The 18,326-nt window shown below is 42.3% G+C and overlaps 2 gene segments (V, D, J or C); one reads left to right on the top strand and one right to left on the bottom strand.

Moving 5' to 3' along the window:
• The first annotated feature begins 14,894 nt into the window (after positions 1 to 14,894).
• LOC115367524 (Ig kappa-b4 chain C region-like) overlaps positions 14,895 to 18,326 on the top strand; it is a 19,476-nt gene continuing 16,044 nt past the window's right edge. The window contains 2 exon segments of the C gene segment in view: positions 14,895 to 14,924; positions 16,378 to 16,499. Coding sequence covers positions 16,449 to 16,499 — 51 coding nt within the window.
• LOC115367523 (Ig kappa chain V region 3381-like) lies at positions 17,716 to 18,291 on the bottom strand. The segment is given in 2 exon segments: positions 17,716 to 18,023; positions 18,240 to 18,291. Coding segments are annotated over 2 exon segments (360 nt in total).

Here is an 18,326-nt window from a genome sequence, read left to right as displayed (position 1 = left end):
TTGTGTTTGGACTGATCAGTCATCACAGTCTTGAAGGTTGGGAAGGAACAGCTCAGTGGATGGAAAAAATGACTTTAAGAAGGTCAGAGGTCAAACATAAACACAGCTGTTACACATACAAACATGGCAAAGAATATTCATCTGTGCATCTAGATCATTTAAAGTAGTTAAACCGCCCAAACCGCTCCACCGAGGACGCCATATCCACTACACTCCACCTGACCCTGGAACACCTGGAAAACAAGAACGCACTGGTCCGAATGCTGTTGGGGGATTTTAGCTCGGCCTTTAATACCATGATCCCACAGCATCTGATCAACAAAATGGGCCCACTCGGACTGAACACTCCCCTGCAAATTGGATACTGGACTTTTTGACAGACAGGCCTCAATTTGTACGTGGTGGAAATAACAGGTCAGACACTGTCATGGTGAGCACAGGCTCTCCGCAGGGGTGTGTTCTCAGCCCCCTACTTTACACCCTGATGACCCACGACTGTTGTGCAAAGTACAACACAAATCACATCATCAAGTATGCGGACGACACAACGGTGGTGGGGCTCATCCAGGACGGCGAGGAGAAGCACTACAGAGATGAGGTGGAACTTTTTGCAAACTGGTGTAGCAATAACAACCTGCTCCTGAATGTGAAGAAAAACCAAAGAAACCGGTGATTGATTTCAGGACAAAACGCCGGTGCACACCCCACTCTACATCAAGGACACTGCTGTGGAGATCGTCCCACATATCAAGTTCCTGGGGGTCCACGTAGCAGACAACCTCACCTGTCCCTGCACACCTCCTCCACTGTTGAAAAGGCTCACCAGCGCCTGCACCTCCTGAGAAGGTTAAGAGAGCATACCTTAGTCCATCAATCCTCACCACCTTCTACAAAGGCACCATTGAGAGTGTGCTAACCAGCAGCATCTCTCTGTGGCATGAGAGCAGCAGTGCCTCAGACAGAAAGGCACTGAGAAGAGTGGTGAGGTCAACAGAAAAAATTATTGGAGTCACGTTGCCACCTGTTGGGGACCTGGCGAAACAACGCTGCCTGTGAGGGCAACAAGAATCACCAGGGGCCCCACTCACCCCTCTCATGGACTGTTTTACTCTACTATCTATTTATTACGTTTTGGTTCTGCACATAATCTTGCACATATATTTGATATTTTCTACATACATATTTATATATTTATATATTTAGACTGCCTCTCTCTAATTTTTTTTTTATCCTTGTTCTTTTTATTCCTTTAGTTTTATGGTGTTTATCCAATCTTTCTATTGTGCCCAATGCATCGTTTTTTTCACAGTGCATCTCTGATGTAATGTCGAAATGACAGTAAAGGAATCGAATTAGAATTAAAGTAGTTAAGTAGTTGAAATCAGGTAGGATCACTAAGATGGTGAGAAATATTGTAACCAGGATGTTCATTCTGTTTAAACTAAATATGCATTGAAATCTTATTATTAAGATGACATAGTCTCACTCAGTGTTGACAAAATAAAAGATGTTTGATTTGTTTGCAGAAATATACTTGTCATTTTAAAGTATTAAAGCTAAGAGTTTTCATATGTGTGAAAAGACTCTGGGTGTCACATCTCCTGGTTTTGGATCAGTTTGTCTCTTTCCTCTTTTGTTCACCAGTCATCCCTGACTCTATTTTGTGTTTGCCTTTTGTGTCTGTTGGTTGTGTTTGTCTCCCTGCACTTCCTGTATTCCCAGCCCTCCTTGTGTCAGTCCTGCCATCCGCCTCACCTCTCCTGCTCTCCCCTGTCTCCACCTTCCTGCACCAAACCTCATCCAGTCATCTGTCACCTCACCTGCTCACCTGTCTCCACATGTCCAGCTCCGCCTTTCTGCACCGCTCTTCTTCCAATCATCTAATCTGCTAACTAACCCAGCAGTATTAATCCCTGTCAGTTCTCTGTAACCTTTCCCAGTTTGTCCCAGTGGTTTCACCTGTGTGTCGTGCCAGCCTGGTTTTACCCATGATTGTGTTGAACCAGCAGATGTGTTTTCTCTCTGTGATCATACAGGTTGGATGTGTGTACAAGTTGGATAAAGGCGACTTTTGTCAGGGAGCTGCTGGTGGGAGAAGCCTGTTTGGAGTTCAGAGGGAAAACTGGTAGAGACATGATGAAGAAGATTATAACTTGTCATCTATAAAGTGCTGTACATGTGTGTGTGTGTGTGTGTGTGTGTGTGTGTGTGTGTCCTCAGTGAACTGTATCAGTCCCTTCAGTAGCTTCCAGCTGCAGCAGTCACTTCAGTTTCTGTTCAGTCTGACTGAGGGAGGTTTTTGTACGACGCTTTTTCACTGTGTGAACAGATACTGACTGTTGATAATGTGGAGACTCTGACAGTAGTAAACTGCTGCATCTTCAGCCTGGACTCCACTGATGGTCAGAGTGAAGTCACTCCCTGATCCACTGCCTGTAAAACGATCTGGAATCCCTGATGCTCGAGAATTAACATAGGAAATGAAGAGTTTAGGAGGTTCTCCAATCTTCTGTTGGTACCAATGTAAATAGCTCCCACCATGAACATCCTGGCTGGTTTTACATGTGATGGTGACGGAGGCTCCCAGAGCAGCCCTCACTGCTCCAGGCTGAGTCACTGTGACCTGGCCTCTGGACTCTGAGGACACACAGACAAAAACACAAAGCAGCGTCATGCTTTTCTCTGCTTCATTTCAGAGGGACGGATCTTCATAGAGGAGAGGACTTTGATTCTCTGGACTTTACCTGTCAAGCAGCAGCAGAGGAGAGTCCAGATGAGGATGAGCTCAAAGTCATGTTTGGATGAGGAGGATTTCTGGGGCTTCTGTTGTCATGAAGGACAGCTGTCAGTCATCCAGTCTTCAACTCTCAGGACTATAAACTCTCCCAGAGCACTGGAGCATGGTGCTGCTGATGCAAAGTGGCTCTCTATGGAAATGCTCTGACTGACTCCAACAGGGACACACATTACTCTCCATTTACTCTTTACTGACATTTTAATAAAGTGAGTTCATATTTACTTTTGGCTTGACATGTTTACTGAAAGAGTGTCCTCTGTTGTGCTTTATTGTGCCAAAGATTGATAGATTTTTAACTTTATTTTTTCAGGCGATTTTCACAAACGTATATGAATTTTGGTCAGGTCATTCCTTTCACAGTGAGAGAGCCGTGTGATCGAGACAACCATGAGGTTTTCAATGAATCAGTCTCTCTCTGGACTTTTAGTGGAGAAACAAAACTGATTGTTGGAAAAAAGGTTCTGCATACATGTTTAATATCATTTGATTCATTAAATTCTGTTTCCTGCTTTCACAATGAGACAATGACATCTGCTGGCGGACATTAGGACACTGAATCGGTGACATGCTATTAGCTGGTTCCAGGTGATGTCATCTGCTGCAGAGCACAACAGGTGGTGACATCATCTGGCTGGAACCACAGATCAGCCAATTACAGTTGGCCAGTTGAGCTCACAACTTCTCATAAGTAGACATGAGGCCTTAAAGGACCATCCCAGTGACTCTGAATGTTCAGTGTCAAATCTACAAAATGTTCCTGCTGATCTTTTCCCAAAGCAAGCAGTGGTATTTAAGAACTCACATATCATTTTCCTCCCTTTTATTGCAGCCATTGGTTTCCATTCATTCCACTATGACATGAAAATGGACTTTCAGAGACTTCAAGCTGTCATTCAGCAGTGGTTTGGGGGTCGGCATCAGGGCAGCTCACTTTGCTCCATGTTGTTGTGCTTTTAATGTTTCTGATTGGGCTTCTTCACTGGAACTGTCCTCTTCATTTGGGGGAACTTTCAGCTTGTTGAGGTGGGAGGTGTCTGTTTGAAGCTCAGAGGGAAAACTGACACTGACACTATCAACAAGATGATATGTTCTCATCAACCCTGTGTGTGTGTGTGTGTGTGTGTGTGTGTGTGTGTGTGTGTGTGTGTGTGTGTGTGTCCTCAGTGAAATGTATCAGTCCCTGCAGTAGCTTCCAGCTGCAGCTGTCACTTTAGTTTCTGTTCAGTCTGACTGAGGGAGGTTTTTGTACGACGTTGTTTCACTGTGTGAACGGCCTGCTGTAATCCTGCTGACAGTAGTAAACTCCTGAATCTTCAGCCTGGACTCCACTGATGGTCAGAGTGAAGTCAGTCCCAGATTGACTTCCACTAAAACGACTTGACACTCCAGAATAACGGGTGTCAGCGTTATATATCAGGAGCTTAGGAGGTTCTCCAGATTTCTGAAGGTACCACTGGAGATCATTACTAACATATGAACTGGCTTTACATCTGATAGAGACAGTCTGTCCCGGACTAACAGACTGAGATCCAGCAGACTGAGTCAGAGTGATTTCTCCTGATGAATCTGGAAAATATCCAAAAGAGCAGAAGGGTTATTGAGACAAATACAGCTTGGAGAAAGATGATGAATATGAAAACAGAAGAGGAGGATTTCTTTAACATGGAGAACAGATGGAAGAAGGTGAATGCTGCTGGTCTCAGTGTTTCTCCACCACAGCAGAAAATGATTGTGGTAAAGCTGGTTGCATCCTGAAGCCAAGTTTTCAGAAGAGAGTCTCACCCTGAACAAGGAGCCCCAGGGTGCCCAGCAGGAGAATGTGTGACATCATCATTGTGCTGCCGGCGTGTCAGTGGCTCTGAAAGGCCTGGACAGCCACTGATCAACACTGGCCTCTTAACGGGTGGAGAGCAGAGAGGCAGGACACATATGCAAACACACACACACACACACACACACACATACACACAGTGCTGGGGGCATTGACTATTTGAATAATAATAGTAGTAGTGCATGAGGTTAATGTTATGGTTTAATAAAATGCAGAAGGATGGTGTTCAATAAAGTTATTGTTATTTATTTTTAAAACCATGTCAGTAAAATGCTCTGATCTGCTTTCCATATTTTTATTTTCCTCAGCAGTCTCCTTGTTCTTGCTGCTTGTCTGTATTTCAGTGGCTTGGCTTTATTTTCTGATGCTCAGGTTTCCTTCTACAGTCTTCCAGCACATTCTCCTCTTCTGCTCTGACTCAGTGTCTGTACAACAGATGAATTACTGGCTTTTCAGTCCATGTGGAACCAGCACACTTCCCTGCTCACTGTTTGTTCCACATTCTGTTGAAAACCCACTAGCGCCCCCCACAGGTTCAATACTGTCACCTCAATCCTTGTTGAGTTTGAAGGTGTCTTGATTTCCTTCTTCCTTGTTCAAACATGTCCCCTCTCATATCCTCACAATCAAAGACAGATCCAGCTCTTGTTCTGTTGAGTTTTCAGATCTGCTGTCATTTAGAAACCTGTCCAGGGCTGAAGCTGGAAGGACCGACTCTGCAGCTGTTTGGCTGTTTGTCAGAAGTTAGAGAGAGGATCCACTTTTAGGAAAGCCAAGTAAAGATACTTTGGAAATGTCATCTCAGATTATTATTGATTTATTCATGGTTTGATAGGAATTGATACAATGTACACAGACAAACTGAAAACAGTTTTCCAATGTTAGTGTTCTTGTGTTTGTAGTGGATGCTGATTTGCAACACCTGTCCCTCCTGTAGACCCTAAAAAATCTAGAAAAACATTGAACTTTGAATGTTTGAGTCTTCTTCCTCTTTGGGTCAGAATATTATAACAATGCTATTATTACTGAGCAAACTGGAACTTGGGAGACTTTCTGGAGAAATATTGCTGTTTAGCTGTTCATAATAAGCCTGTGAACCATTACTGGATTGTTAGGAATTCAATCAGCTACTAGCAAACTAAGAAAATATAAAAATCTCCTGCTGTGAAAACAGAGTAAATAATTTCAATCTAATAATTATCTCCCTCAGGTTTGGAGGGCAGCCAATGTGCTCCCTCTCAGTGAGGGATCTGACCCAGACACCTGCTGTCCTGTGTCAAAATGTCCCTAAATGTTTAAGTCCTTTATCAACTCACAGAGAAAAACATTCCTAACTTTCCATTCTGCTTAAAATGCATATCAGCAGCAATAGATTTGGACAAAACACATTATTATGGATTACTGCTTCATCATTTTATATGAAACAGGTCTAGAGCAGGCTTTTGGTGGATGGTGGTGCAATAATAATCATTTGACAAAACACAGTATATCTCTAATACTGGATGTGTTAAAACATAGTATCTTCCAGCTACAAATGGGGTTTTTCAAGGATGATTCACGTAAATTCTGGCAATCATTTTCTCATTTCTGTCGTTTGCAGTTGGACGTCTTTCTCATCACAAATATCTGTGCATCGATATTGGCCATTAGCTTTCTTTTGAGGGCGACACTGATAATCTTATTTCAGAAAGTAGAACAGAATTGTGATTTCTGTAAAAGAACAAATCCTGTCACTACAAAGAAAGAACTCTTTTTGCCCATTCAGGAGGTTGAAGATTCAGTTCAGAGGCAGGCATCATTAATGGCTTTTAAACTTTTATATGTGTGTATGTGTGTGTGTGTGTGTGTGTGTGTGTGTGTCCTCAGTGAACTGTATCAGTCCCTGCAGTAGCTTCCAGCTGCAGCAGACACTTCAGTTTCTGTTCAGTCTGACTGAGGGAGGTTTTTGTACAACGCTTTTTCACTGTGTGAACAGCCACTGACTGTTGATATAGTGGAAACTCTGACAGTAGTAAACTGCTGCATCTTCAGCCTGGACTCCACTGATGGTCAAAGTGAAGTCACTCCCTGATCCCCTGCCTGTAAAACGACCTGAAATCCCTGATGCTCGAGAATTAGCCCAGTAAATGAGCAGCTTAGGAGAATCTCCATCTCTCTGTTGGTACCAGGCTAAAAGGTGGTCTCTTCCAGAAACATAAACATTCTGGCTGGTTTTACATGTGATGGTGATGGAGGCTCCCAGAGCAGCCCTCACTGTTCCAGGCTGAGTCACTGTGACCTGGCCTCTGGACTCTGAGGACACACAGACAAAAACAGAAAGCAGCGTCATGCTTTTCTCCGCTTCATTTCAGAGGGACGGATCTTCATAGAGGAGAGGACTTTGATTCTCTGGACTTTACCTGTCAAGCAGCAGCAGAGGAGAGTCCAGATGAGGATGGAGCTCAAAGTCATGTTTGGATGAGGAGGATTTCTGGGGCTTCTGTTGTCATGAAGGACAGCTGTCAGTCATCCAGTCTTCAACTCTCAGGACTATAAACTCTCCCAGAGCACTGGAGCATGGTGCTGCTGATGCAAAGTGGCTCTCTATGGAAATGCTCTGACCCACTCCAACAGGGACACACATTACTCTCATCAGGGCGTTTCTGAATTGATTCTTTCATAATAGAGTATAATACCTCAATGTTTCTTTTTCCAGATTTTTGCAGAACAGACAATATATTAATGTACATTCACACTGAGCTCTCAAAGTAAACAAATACGATTTTCTACTAGAATATTAAAAAAATTTATTTTCAGTACATTTTTAATTTCCAGTTCTTTAAATACAGTAATAGCCTTTATATGTCCTGAACTGGAGGAGAAATTTTAAGAATATGAATTTCCAGTGTAATGTAAAGGGTTTCAGCTCCTATCATGTTAGTGTGCTGATGTGCATGAGAGGCTTCTTAAAGGGAAGTGAAACAGTGTGTGAGTGAGTGACTGCTGGAGCAGAAAAACCATCTGACAGAAACTCCTTAAAGCCTGATGCTTCAGGAGCATCAGCTTCTTCTCCAAGCAGCTGACTGCTGCTCCAAGCCTCATCCAGACGGCCCAAAATGTCTCTGCTCTATAGAGGCCTCCAACATCAGGAGTCCGTTTTGCCTCCCATCATCTTTCTCTCAACACTGCTTCTTCTCTCCATTTCTATCAACATTATTCCCTGAGGTTGACACCACCCACATAACGCCCACACACTCAAGCCAAGTTTCTGCTGGCCTCCTTCACTTTTCTCACATCTTCCATATTCAGAGCCTCAACCACAGAGTTCCACCTGTCTGCTTCCCCCTGCATATTCCACCTGTTGTTCTCCTCACAATGTTCTGGTCTTCTCACTGAAATGGACAGAGACCAATCAAACCCACCCACCTCATGTTTATTCATCAGATGTATCCGTCTCTCAATCCATTTGAAAGCCTGGCAAACTGCCTCTCCCTTTAAAGATCTGAGATTCCTGCTCTTTCTGATCTGCTCTTCAGCTCAGAAAGCGCTCACCTAGCTACCTGCACCTTACCTTATCAGAGATGTCATCAGGAGATATCATTCTGACTCAGTCTCCTGGATCTCAGTCTGTTAGTCCAGGACAGACTGTCTCTATCAGATGTAAAACCAGTACATATGTTAGGAATGAGCTCAGTTGGTACCTTCACAAACCTGGAGAAGCTCCTAAGCTCCTGATATATTCTGCTTCAACCCGTCAGTCTGGAGTTTCAAGTCGTTTTAGTGGAAGTGGATCTGGGACTGACTTCACTCTGACCATCAGTGGAGTCCAGGCTGAAGATTCAGGAGTTTACTGCTGCTGGGGGGGGGGGGGGGGGGGGGGGGGGGGGGGGGGGGTTGACAGTGATATTGACAGTATGCCACCCTGGACATATTTATTGCAATGGAAGGAAAGTTTTTTTCCGTTTGCCACTAGATGGGGCAATGGCAGCATAATTTCTTGCTCCACAGCCAGTTTTATTGACAGTATGCCTCCTACTTGCTATAACTGCTGTATTTACTGGACTCGGAAACCAGGCGTTTCTTTCAAACTACGCGATTCACGTGAATGACCCGATTGACCAAAAAAAAAAAAAAAAAAAAAAAAAACGCGATTGTAGCCGAAAGGCGACGAGTTTGCATGCCTGAGAAGTACGACTCTAACTCTGTGCTGTCTGAGAATAACTCAAGAAAATACATAATAAATAATTTTAGTTAAATTTATTGAACAACTGACATTCAAACCAAGTTTAAAAGTATAAAATATGACAAGCAAGTCGTCCTCGACTGAATCTCCTTCAGCTGCCTCAGCTGCAGCCGCAGCCGCTCCTACATTTGAGCCATCCTCCGTTTCCTCAGCGTCTCTTTCCCGTCTTGTTGCAGACTGGAGGGGTGGAGTCACGTGACTACACACGCTGTACACGTAGTAGGGGAGCGAGGGGTAGAACCTAACGTTTCAGGCCAAATGCAAAAAAATGTAGGATATGTAGGAGTTAGAGAACTCATTTTTTTATACAAGCAACATACACATCTCTGCTACAAATGAACACTTTAACTTTGTTTCTAGAACCTACCATTTCCGTGGAATTTCACCCTAAGTGGAAGAAGAGAAATGTTACAATTAACCCCACAGGTGGGGTTAATTGTAACGAAGCGAGTCTTAGTTGTAACACTTATAGAAAGGTTTGGTTTAACACAGTTTAATACAATTTCATCTACATTCTACTGGGGGATACTGATTGTGTAGGCCATCAGTGGCGTAGTGGAGTCCCCCCCCCCTCCGCAGTGCAGGGGGGCCCCCCGGGGTGAGGGGCCCTCAATATTAGTGAAACTTTGCAAATTTCGCAGTTAAAAATGCACTGGAAATGGCTCCAAAAGCATGAAATATCAGCTTTTTACACACTTTTTTTCTGAGGGGGTGTGGAGGTTCAAGCTTGCAGGGTGGGCCCCGAAAACTCAGGTATGCCACTGTGGGCTATCTATCAATAATAATGACGACTGATGACGAATAATGACGAAAAAAATACTTTTATTCTATATATATACATATATATATATATATATATGTATATATATATATATATATATATATATATATATATATATATATATATATATATATTTTTTTTTTTTTTTTTTTTTTTTTTTTAAGTGAACAGTCATAATATTGACTATTGCTCTTATCAGGAACACAGTCACTAAACTCCCTCTCTCACCAGAGGTCATGGCCCCAATCTGGCGTTTTCCTCTTGGAAACCTGGAAAGTGAATGAGAGTGATAATTGTAATTAGTATTTATATTTATGTACTGGACCTTTATCTTGAATTGTATTTATATATATATATGTATATTTATTTATTTATTTATTTAGACTCCTCCATGATGATAGAGGCTCACGTTATATCCACACACACATGCTCCACCTTGTGCGCACACGCGCGTGCACGGACGCGCGCACGCACAGCTACACTATGTAGCTAACGTTACTCTTATGTCAGTGACAAACATGCAGTTGTTTTTATTGCGGCTTAGTTGTAACACTGCGTTACAACCAACCCCACTGTGTAGTCACTGGTCTCAAACCTGTCTAGCACTCACTATGAGTTAGATAAATGTTTTGAATCAGTGCTATGTTTTAGGCAACATGATGCTTAATACGTTGATGTAAGATTGGATTCGGTAATGCACACACATAGTTCAGTAGTCAAAAAATTATAAGGGTAAAGAAATTCACTTACATGGTGGTAAAACACACTTGTGCACATATCTCCTCCAAAATGCAGCCAATTCCCCCCAAAATTCGCGCTGGCCTCTCTTATGATTATGTGATGAAATAACCAGAAGCACTTGCCAGTTGACCTTGTGCAACTACCTTAAAAGTCCGTGTTAAAACTAACCCCGCATTAGGTTTAACCCCGCGCTCCCCTACAGCGTGTTAAAGAGCATATTGCAGGTTGGAGACCCCAGTGAATCAATGTGTAGGAAAATGATGTGGGAACTGAATTGTCTGAATTGAAATATGCATATATATATTCTACAGAGACCTCTGGACTTGTTTTTGTGACAGAATTTTACTTCCGCATCTGAAAAAGCTAAACCTGAAGTGACGTAGGAAGAGGGAGTGCGGTCAATTTGAACAATAGGAATATAATGGATCTTAATGCTAGCTGTGACGCTGAAGAGGCTGTGAATGTGTATTCATATCAATATGATGGACCACAGCCTTATAATTATGAGCCTGTTAGGCGTCAAAGAGACCAGGAACAGACCAGGGTCAGAAGAAATAACGGGCAGAGAGATTCAGCTGTGCTGCGAGGAGAACCAGCGGAGGACTGGGCAGGTGTGTTGGTCAGTGACGGTTAGCTTGTAGATATATACGCGTTTATCTATGAATGTTTGCAAGCGTTATCTAACACTGTGTTCACATCACAACACTGTAAAGTTTGCTATCACGTATCAGGCTATAACTAGTAATGCTCGTCTGATACCAGCAGGAGTATTGATACTTACCCATAACGGAAACTAATGAGCTTCTATCAGTCGTATTTTGCACTGCATCATGTAACTCCACACTGCGTCGTATAGCGCTTTACCGTTACCGCAGGAGAGAGATAAACAGCTTCTTGATAAAAGATACTGATTTTAAAGCCGCCGCCTTGTCGTCTGTCGCTGTCGTGCTGCTGCAACCGCGTATAAACAAAAGTTGATTTATGATGAAAGGTATATATATCTATATATATATATCTATATATATATATATATATATATATATAATATAATATATAGATATATATATCTATATATATATTTATATATATATATATTATATATTATATATAATATATATATATATAGATATATATAGATATATATGTGTGGCAGTCTCTGTGCGCCGCGCACCTGTCAGATCCGGCAGACCTGACCCGGTGGGCGCGGTGCCGGCTGGCATCAGGTGGGCCGGCCGGTGGGCGCCGCCACCCGGTTTAAAGTAGCAGCCAGCTGACATGCCGCTCCGGCACCGCGCTCCCCCGGTCCGCGGCACCCGGTCTGCCGGATCTGACAGGTGCCACTCCGGCTGTCAGTCGGACGCTTTCTGAAGAAGGAGGAAGTTACCTCTGAAACTGTCAAGGTAAATAAACATCCCATGTCTGATTAAGAGAAACAAAAACGTCTTTTAGCTAAAAGGAAGACATGATGAATGTATTTGAACTATATTGATTTATGATGACATCGGACCATGCTTGTTGTTGTATTTCAACGTGATGACGTGCATTCCTGGGGCGATCGCTTTAGGTAATGTGACTGCCCTGTGTGAGCAGCCCTTTACAGTACAGTAACGAGTGTAGTTGTTGTCAACCCAACCCGGTTCACTGTCTCTGCTCTGCTTCGCTCAGCTCGGAGCACTCAGCTCTGCCCGCGGTCAAACAGAGGAGAGTAGAGAAACTCAGCTCAATCATAAATGACAGCAAAACGCAATAGGTTCTGTTTATTTATGTTATTTATCTAATTTATGTGAACTTGTTTCTTTTAGGCTCAGTGTGAGTGTCTACTGTGTTTTGCTGCCATTTATGGTCGCTCTGAGTTTCTCTCCTCGAAAACGGTGGAGCCGACGTCCTGACAGGTTGGAGTTTGTGCAGCCAGCACAAAAAAAATAATTTACCATGATGATGATAAATAAATGCTATGTAAAACTACTGAAAACAGACCAACTCATTAGACCAAGACCGCTCAGACTCAACCACCTACTGCTGCACACTGAGCTGGAGCAGAGCTGAGGAGACCGACTCCCTCTTGTTACGTCATATGACGCCATGTTGAAAAAAAGAGCGTTTTTAGGAGCTTTGCTCAAAACGGCCACTTTTTCCTCTAAATACGTGCCCTAATATCTTGTAAAACATATGAAATCCTGCATTAACCTTTCACATGGTCATTTTCACACAATGTTAAGTATAAATTTTGTAAAAAATTTAACCTGCAATATGCTCTTTAAAGGGACATGAACAGGCCTACCTACACACAGCCAAACGACTTTTATTTTGTTTTTTTATACCGAACATACCGACATGAGCAAAGTGACGTCGGTTATCATCATAAATTTTGGTATCGGTAAATTTTCGGTATATCGCCCAGCCCTAGACACAGGTGAAACTCATCAGGGCGTGGCAGCATAATCACAGTGGAGTGAACACACACAGGGCAGGAAGTCAAGTTGTCTGAAAGGAGAGGAGAGGTAAGGATTTCAACAATAAAACAATGATAGCTAGCTAGCTAGATAGATAGATAGATAGATAGATAGATAGATAGATAGATAGAACTTATTAATCCCCACAGTAAAATTCAAGTGTCCAGCAGCTCACAATCAACAACAATCATACCCACAGTCCTACACACAGTCAAATTGTATCAAACTAGCTTTAAAAAAAATTATATAAATAGAATTAAAATATTACCAAGTAAGTTTAAAATAGCATAAATAGAGTTAAAATAGTCCATTTACAAGCAAGGCTGTGGCGTGGTCATTATGTGAGACTCACGAGCTGTTAGAGTCTGATTGCCATGGGGACAAAGGATCTCCTGAAGCTTTCTGTTCTGCAGCGCAGCGAGAACAGCCGAGTGCTGTAGCTGCTCCTCTGTCAGGTGAAAAGACTGTGGAGAGGCTGTCTGCTGTTCAGTTTGTTCAGTATGACCCTCTCCACCACAGATTTCAGAGTCCAGCCTCCTGCCGAGCACCGAGCTGGCTTTTTTCACCAACTTGTCCAACCACTTGGTGTTGCTGTCGGTCAGGCTGCCGCCCCAGCACACGGCAGCATAAAAAAGGGCACTGACCACCACAGTGTGATAAAACATGTGCAGCATTTCACTGCACACATCAAAGGACATAAGTGTCCGCAGGAAGAACAGTTGGCTCTGTCCCTTCCTGTAGAGGGCGTCGGTGTTTGGGGACCAGTCCAGCTTGTCATCCATGAGGATGCCCAGGTATCTGTGGGTGTTCACCACCTCAATGACCTAATAGAGGGTATGTCTTTGCCCTCCTGAAATCCACCACCATCTCCTTAGTCTCGCCGGTATTCAGGTAGAGGCAGCTCTTGTTTTACCAGTTCCTGAAGGCCTCCACAAGGTCCCTGCACTCCTGCTCCTGCCCCTCCTGATACATGCTACAATAGCTGTATCATTTTTTGTAGTGAAAGGACTCAGAACTATACTTAAAGTCCGCTGTGTACAGGGAGAACGGGAACGGTGCTAAAACGGTCCCCTGTGGGGCCCCAGTGCTGCTCCTGACCAGCCCAGACACAGTTTCTGGTTTGTCTCTAAGAATGAGGGGCTGGATGGTGTTAAATGCCCTGGAGAAATGACTCAATGAATGAAAAAAGAAAGACATAAGTTGTGAAGCAGGGCGAGACGTTACACCATAAAGTTTACAAGATTATTGCCAGAGGGCTCCAAATGGTCCAGTCCAGAGCATGTTAATATGACAACATCTGTATGCCTGATGTGCAGCTGCTGGCTGTGGGGTTGAAGCCAAACTATCTGCCTCAGGTATTTTCAGTTTGTTTACATTTCACCATTGGTAGTGGTGATGTGGGGATGAGACCTTGGACTTCCTAAGGAGGCATACAGCGCCGTACAGTGCTACCAAAACATACATCTCTGATATAATAACTGATGGAGAGCAAAGTGCTTCTGCAGGTCTGCACACACGTCTCCATGTGAACAGCACAATCTGTACGGCAGGTCGACTGACGCTTTCATTTGAATGCAGCATTTTTGTCCACACCGGGATCCTGTAGGGAAGCAGCTGAATGGGTGGATGGTTTACACGTTTGGATCAGTGAGCCTGGACAAAACCTGCTCCGCAGCAGGTTAGCTCTGTGGAAACAGTTACCATGGCAACCCAGGTTGTCAAGCTTCAAACTGTAGTTTTAAAAATGATCAAAGTTATGTCATATGTAGTTTTCGGTTGATACATGCATGTTTTCTCCAAGAATGTTAACTGTCATGTTTTACTCTACTGGTAAAGAAAACAATTTCACTGCCAAAAATTAAATGTATTTTCAAAATTAAATATAATCAATATTGACCATTTCTGACACAGTTTGATGGATAATGATATGTCAGTCAGTTGTTGTTAAGTTTTAAAACCTGAGGCTGATTTCAGTGAGTTTGTTGTTTTCAAAGTGAGAGAGCCGTGTCTCTCTACAGTCAGAGGTTTTGTACGGCGCCTCAATGAGTTTGTATCACTGTGGTTGACTTTTGGTGGAGGAACCAGACTGGATGTTGGAAGTAAGTTTAATTATTTCATGTTCTCATCAATCCATGAGAAAAATATTAATTTTTTCATATTATTTGCACTTTATCAAACAAACTGCCATGCTTGACTTTGCGTGTTAATATCTGATTTTAAGCCAACAGTGATCTCTAAGTAGTGAAATCAGAGGAGACTTTGAAAAACTGAATCCAAATGATTGATCATATTTCTTTAATTTGAAGTCATTTAAGTTTATTAAAATGAAGTTCATTAGAAACAGAAGAGAAGGCATTGATTCCAGATTATTTCTTTAAAGTGGCATCTTGAGGGCTTGTAGTTGTTGCTTTCTCTGACAAAGTGAGAGAGCCGTGTCTCTCTACAGTCAGAGGTTTTTGTACGGCGGCTCAATGAGTTTGTATCACTGTGGTGGACTTTTGGTGGAGGAACCAGACTGGATGTTGGAAGTAAGTTTCTGCACAAATATTAAATACCATTTAATGTATTACTGCTGCTGGGTTACTTTAATTCTCCTGTGTGAGTGTTAGTGGTTGGTTTTAACATGTATTTTGTTAATTTCCATCACTTATAGTCACTGTTTTTTCTTGCCTGTTTTTCTCCTTAACCACTTAGTTTGACTCAGTACTTCTTTAGACTTTTCTTTATAAAATTGTGAAAAATGTTTAAAACTGACCATCTTCAATGTTAGAAAAGTTGAATGCAAAGCTTTGGTTCCTTCAGACTGTTTGACCACACTGATATGTATTTAGTATTTTTACATGACATGTGAAGGTGAATGAAAACTTATTTGAACAGAGTGGGGATCAAGATTAAAATCTGAAAATGTAGCCAAATTTCAGATTCTTAATTTCATCTATTATATTTTTTTTCACATGAGGGATTAAAATAATTTGATGCATCACTTTTTGTGTTTGATGGCTAAAATCAGTTTTGATTAACTGAATTTTTTTTAGCTCCACCATCTTTTTGGCTGAAAATGATCAACAAAAGTTTATTCAAATTAAAGATTCTCTTGTTCAGATTTCTTCAAAACAGCCACTATTTTAGAGTTGACTTTATACAAAGCACAATTTGTGCTGAAAAAAAAAAAAAAAAAAAACTAACTTCACCGTAAATTTGAAATTGTGAAATTTCGAGTTTGTTTCTATTCATTAAATTATTTAAGAAACAAAGCATAAGTGATGAGTGATCATTTTTAGGGAGTAGCCAGATAATTTTCATTTTTATCTGCTATGTTTGTTGATGTATTTGTGTTCATATGAGGACTCTTTCTGTGCTGATGTGCATGAGAGGCTTCTTAAAGGGAAGTGAAACAGGGTGTGAGTGAGTGACTGCTGGAGCATAAAAACCATCTGACAGAAAGTCCTTAAAGGGGAAAATGGACTCTCACACAGTAAAGGTGTCCAACCGCCCGCTGACTGACTGCCAGCTGCTTCTTTCCCGCCCTCTAAGCTGATTGGTGTCTCCTAGGTGACGCCCCTCCCACCCTGACGGTGCTGCCCCCCTCCAGAGAGGAGCTGCGGCAGGGGAGGGCCACGCTCATGTGCCTGGCCAACAAGGGCTTCCCCTCAGACTGGAGGCTGGCCTGGAAGGTGGACGGCAGCAGCAGCAGCTGGGAGCAGAGCAGGAGCCCCGGGGTGCTGGAGAAGGACGGCCTCTACAGCTGGAGCAGCACCCTGAGGCTCACTGCAGACCAGTGGAGGAAGCTGGGCTCTGTCACCTGTGAGGCCACCCAGGGCTCCCAGTCTCCGCAGGCCGAGACACTGAGGAGAGACCAGTGTCCCCAGTAACTGACCTGACTCACTGGGACTTCTGCTACTGGTTTCACTCTGCAGCTGCTCTCACTCTGCACTCTGCCTCATGTCTCTCTCTCTCACAAGCATCATTATATCTTCTAATCATAATGTTTTCTTGCTTGCACTCATGTCAGTATTCTCTCCATGTTAAGACAATAAAGATATTTTCACCAAATCAGCTCTGTTTCAATGAACTTCATTACAAGTGCTGAGTTTAGTTCACAGGTTGATGTTAGGCTGGTTATTTCCATTTAGGTCACAGTCATATGAAATATCACACTATCTGTGATTCCTAAAACATATTGAAGTGCCTTTTTCAATAGTTTGCAGCATTTGAAATGACATCAAAACAACCTGTGCAAATTTTACAAGTAATTGTAAATTTAAACAGAGTGAAAAAATTCTCACAAAGCACAAAATTCTGAATTAAAAAAAAAAAAACAAGCAAACATCCACTATTTTTCACCAAAAATTCAGTGTCTGAATATTAAACAATTCCTGGTTTTTAGATGAAGAAAGCGGACTAACCTTCTTCAGAACAATGGCTTGGGGGAGAATTATATAATACTTGTGTATAATTTTTAAAATACAAATTATAAAACCATTTTTATCATGTCAGTGATGATATCATCACTGACATCAATGAGTAATTTTTAGCCTGAATGAAGCACACAACGTTCAGTTTGTGGTGTTAGGACTGTATCAATTTCCCCAGTCTTGATGTTGAAAGATCATACAATATGTCAGTATTATAAGTCAGACTTGTAAATATGAATTATCTTTAGTAAAGTGGGAATACAAGTATTTGTTACTTTAGACTTTGTTTCTGTGAAAAAGTGTTAATAAATGTTTTATCATGTGAAATGAAATTTCTTGTTTCATATGTGCTAATCATGTGCTTAGAATTGATATTGTGCCTTCATTTCCAGTCCTCTAGTGTTTTAGTGTCTCTGCAGCTGTTGAGTCAGATCAGTTCCTCTCCAGCTGAGGGAGGTTTTTGTACAACGCTTTTTCACTGTGTGAACGGTGTGCTGCTACCCTGTTGACAGTAGTAAACTCCTGAATCTTCAGCCTGGACTCCACTGATGGTCAGAGTGAAGTCAGTCCCAGATCCACTTCCACTAAAACGACTAGAAACTCCAGAGTAACGGCTTGTAGCAGCATATATCAGGAGTTTAGGAGCTTCTCCAGGTTTCTGAAGGTACCAGTGGAGCCAGTTACTAACACCTGAACTGGTTTTACATCTGATAGAGACAGTCTGTCCTGGACTAACAGACTGAGATCCAGGAGACTGAGTCACAGTGATTTCTCCTGATGAATCTGGAAAATATCCAAAAGAGCAGAAGGGTTATTGAGACAAATACAGCTTGGAGAAAGATGATGAATATGAAAACAGAAGAGGAGGATTTCTTTAACATGGAGAACAGATGGAAGAAGGTGAATGCTGCTGGTCTCAGTGTTTCTCCATCACAGCAGAAGATGATTGTGGTAAAGCTGGTTGCATCCTGAAGCCAAGTTTTCACAAGAGAGTCTCACCCTGAACAAGGAGCCCCAGGGTGCCCAGCAGGAGAATGTGTGACATCATCATTGTGCTGCCGGCGTGTCAGTGGCTCTGAAAGGCCT

This window comes from Myripristis murdjan, chromosome 11 (genome assembly GCF_902150065.1).
Source record: "Myripristis murdjan chromosome 11, fMyrMur1.1, whole genome shotgun sequence".
NCBI classification, from domain to species: domain Eukaryota; kingdom Metazoa; phylum Chordata; class Actinopteri; order Holocentriformes; family Holocentridae; genus Myripristis; species Myripristis murdjan.
The sequence above is the reverse complement of the archived record's forward strand: the minus strand, read 5'-3'. Positions and strand labels throughout refer to the sequence as shown.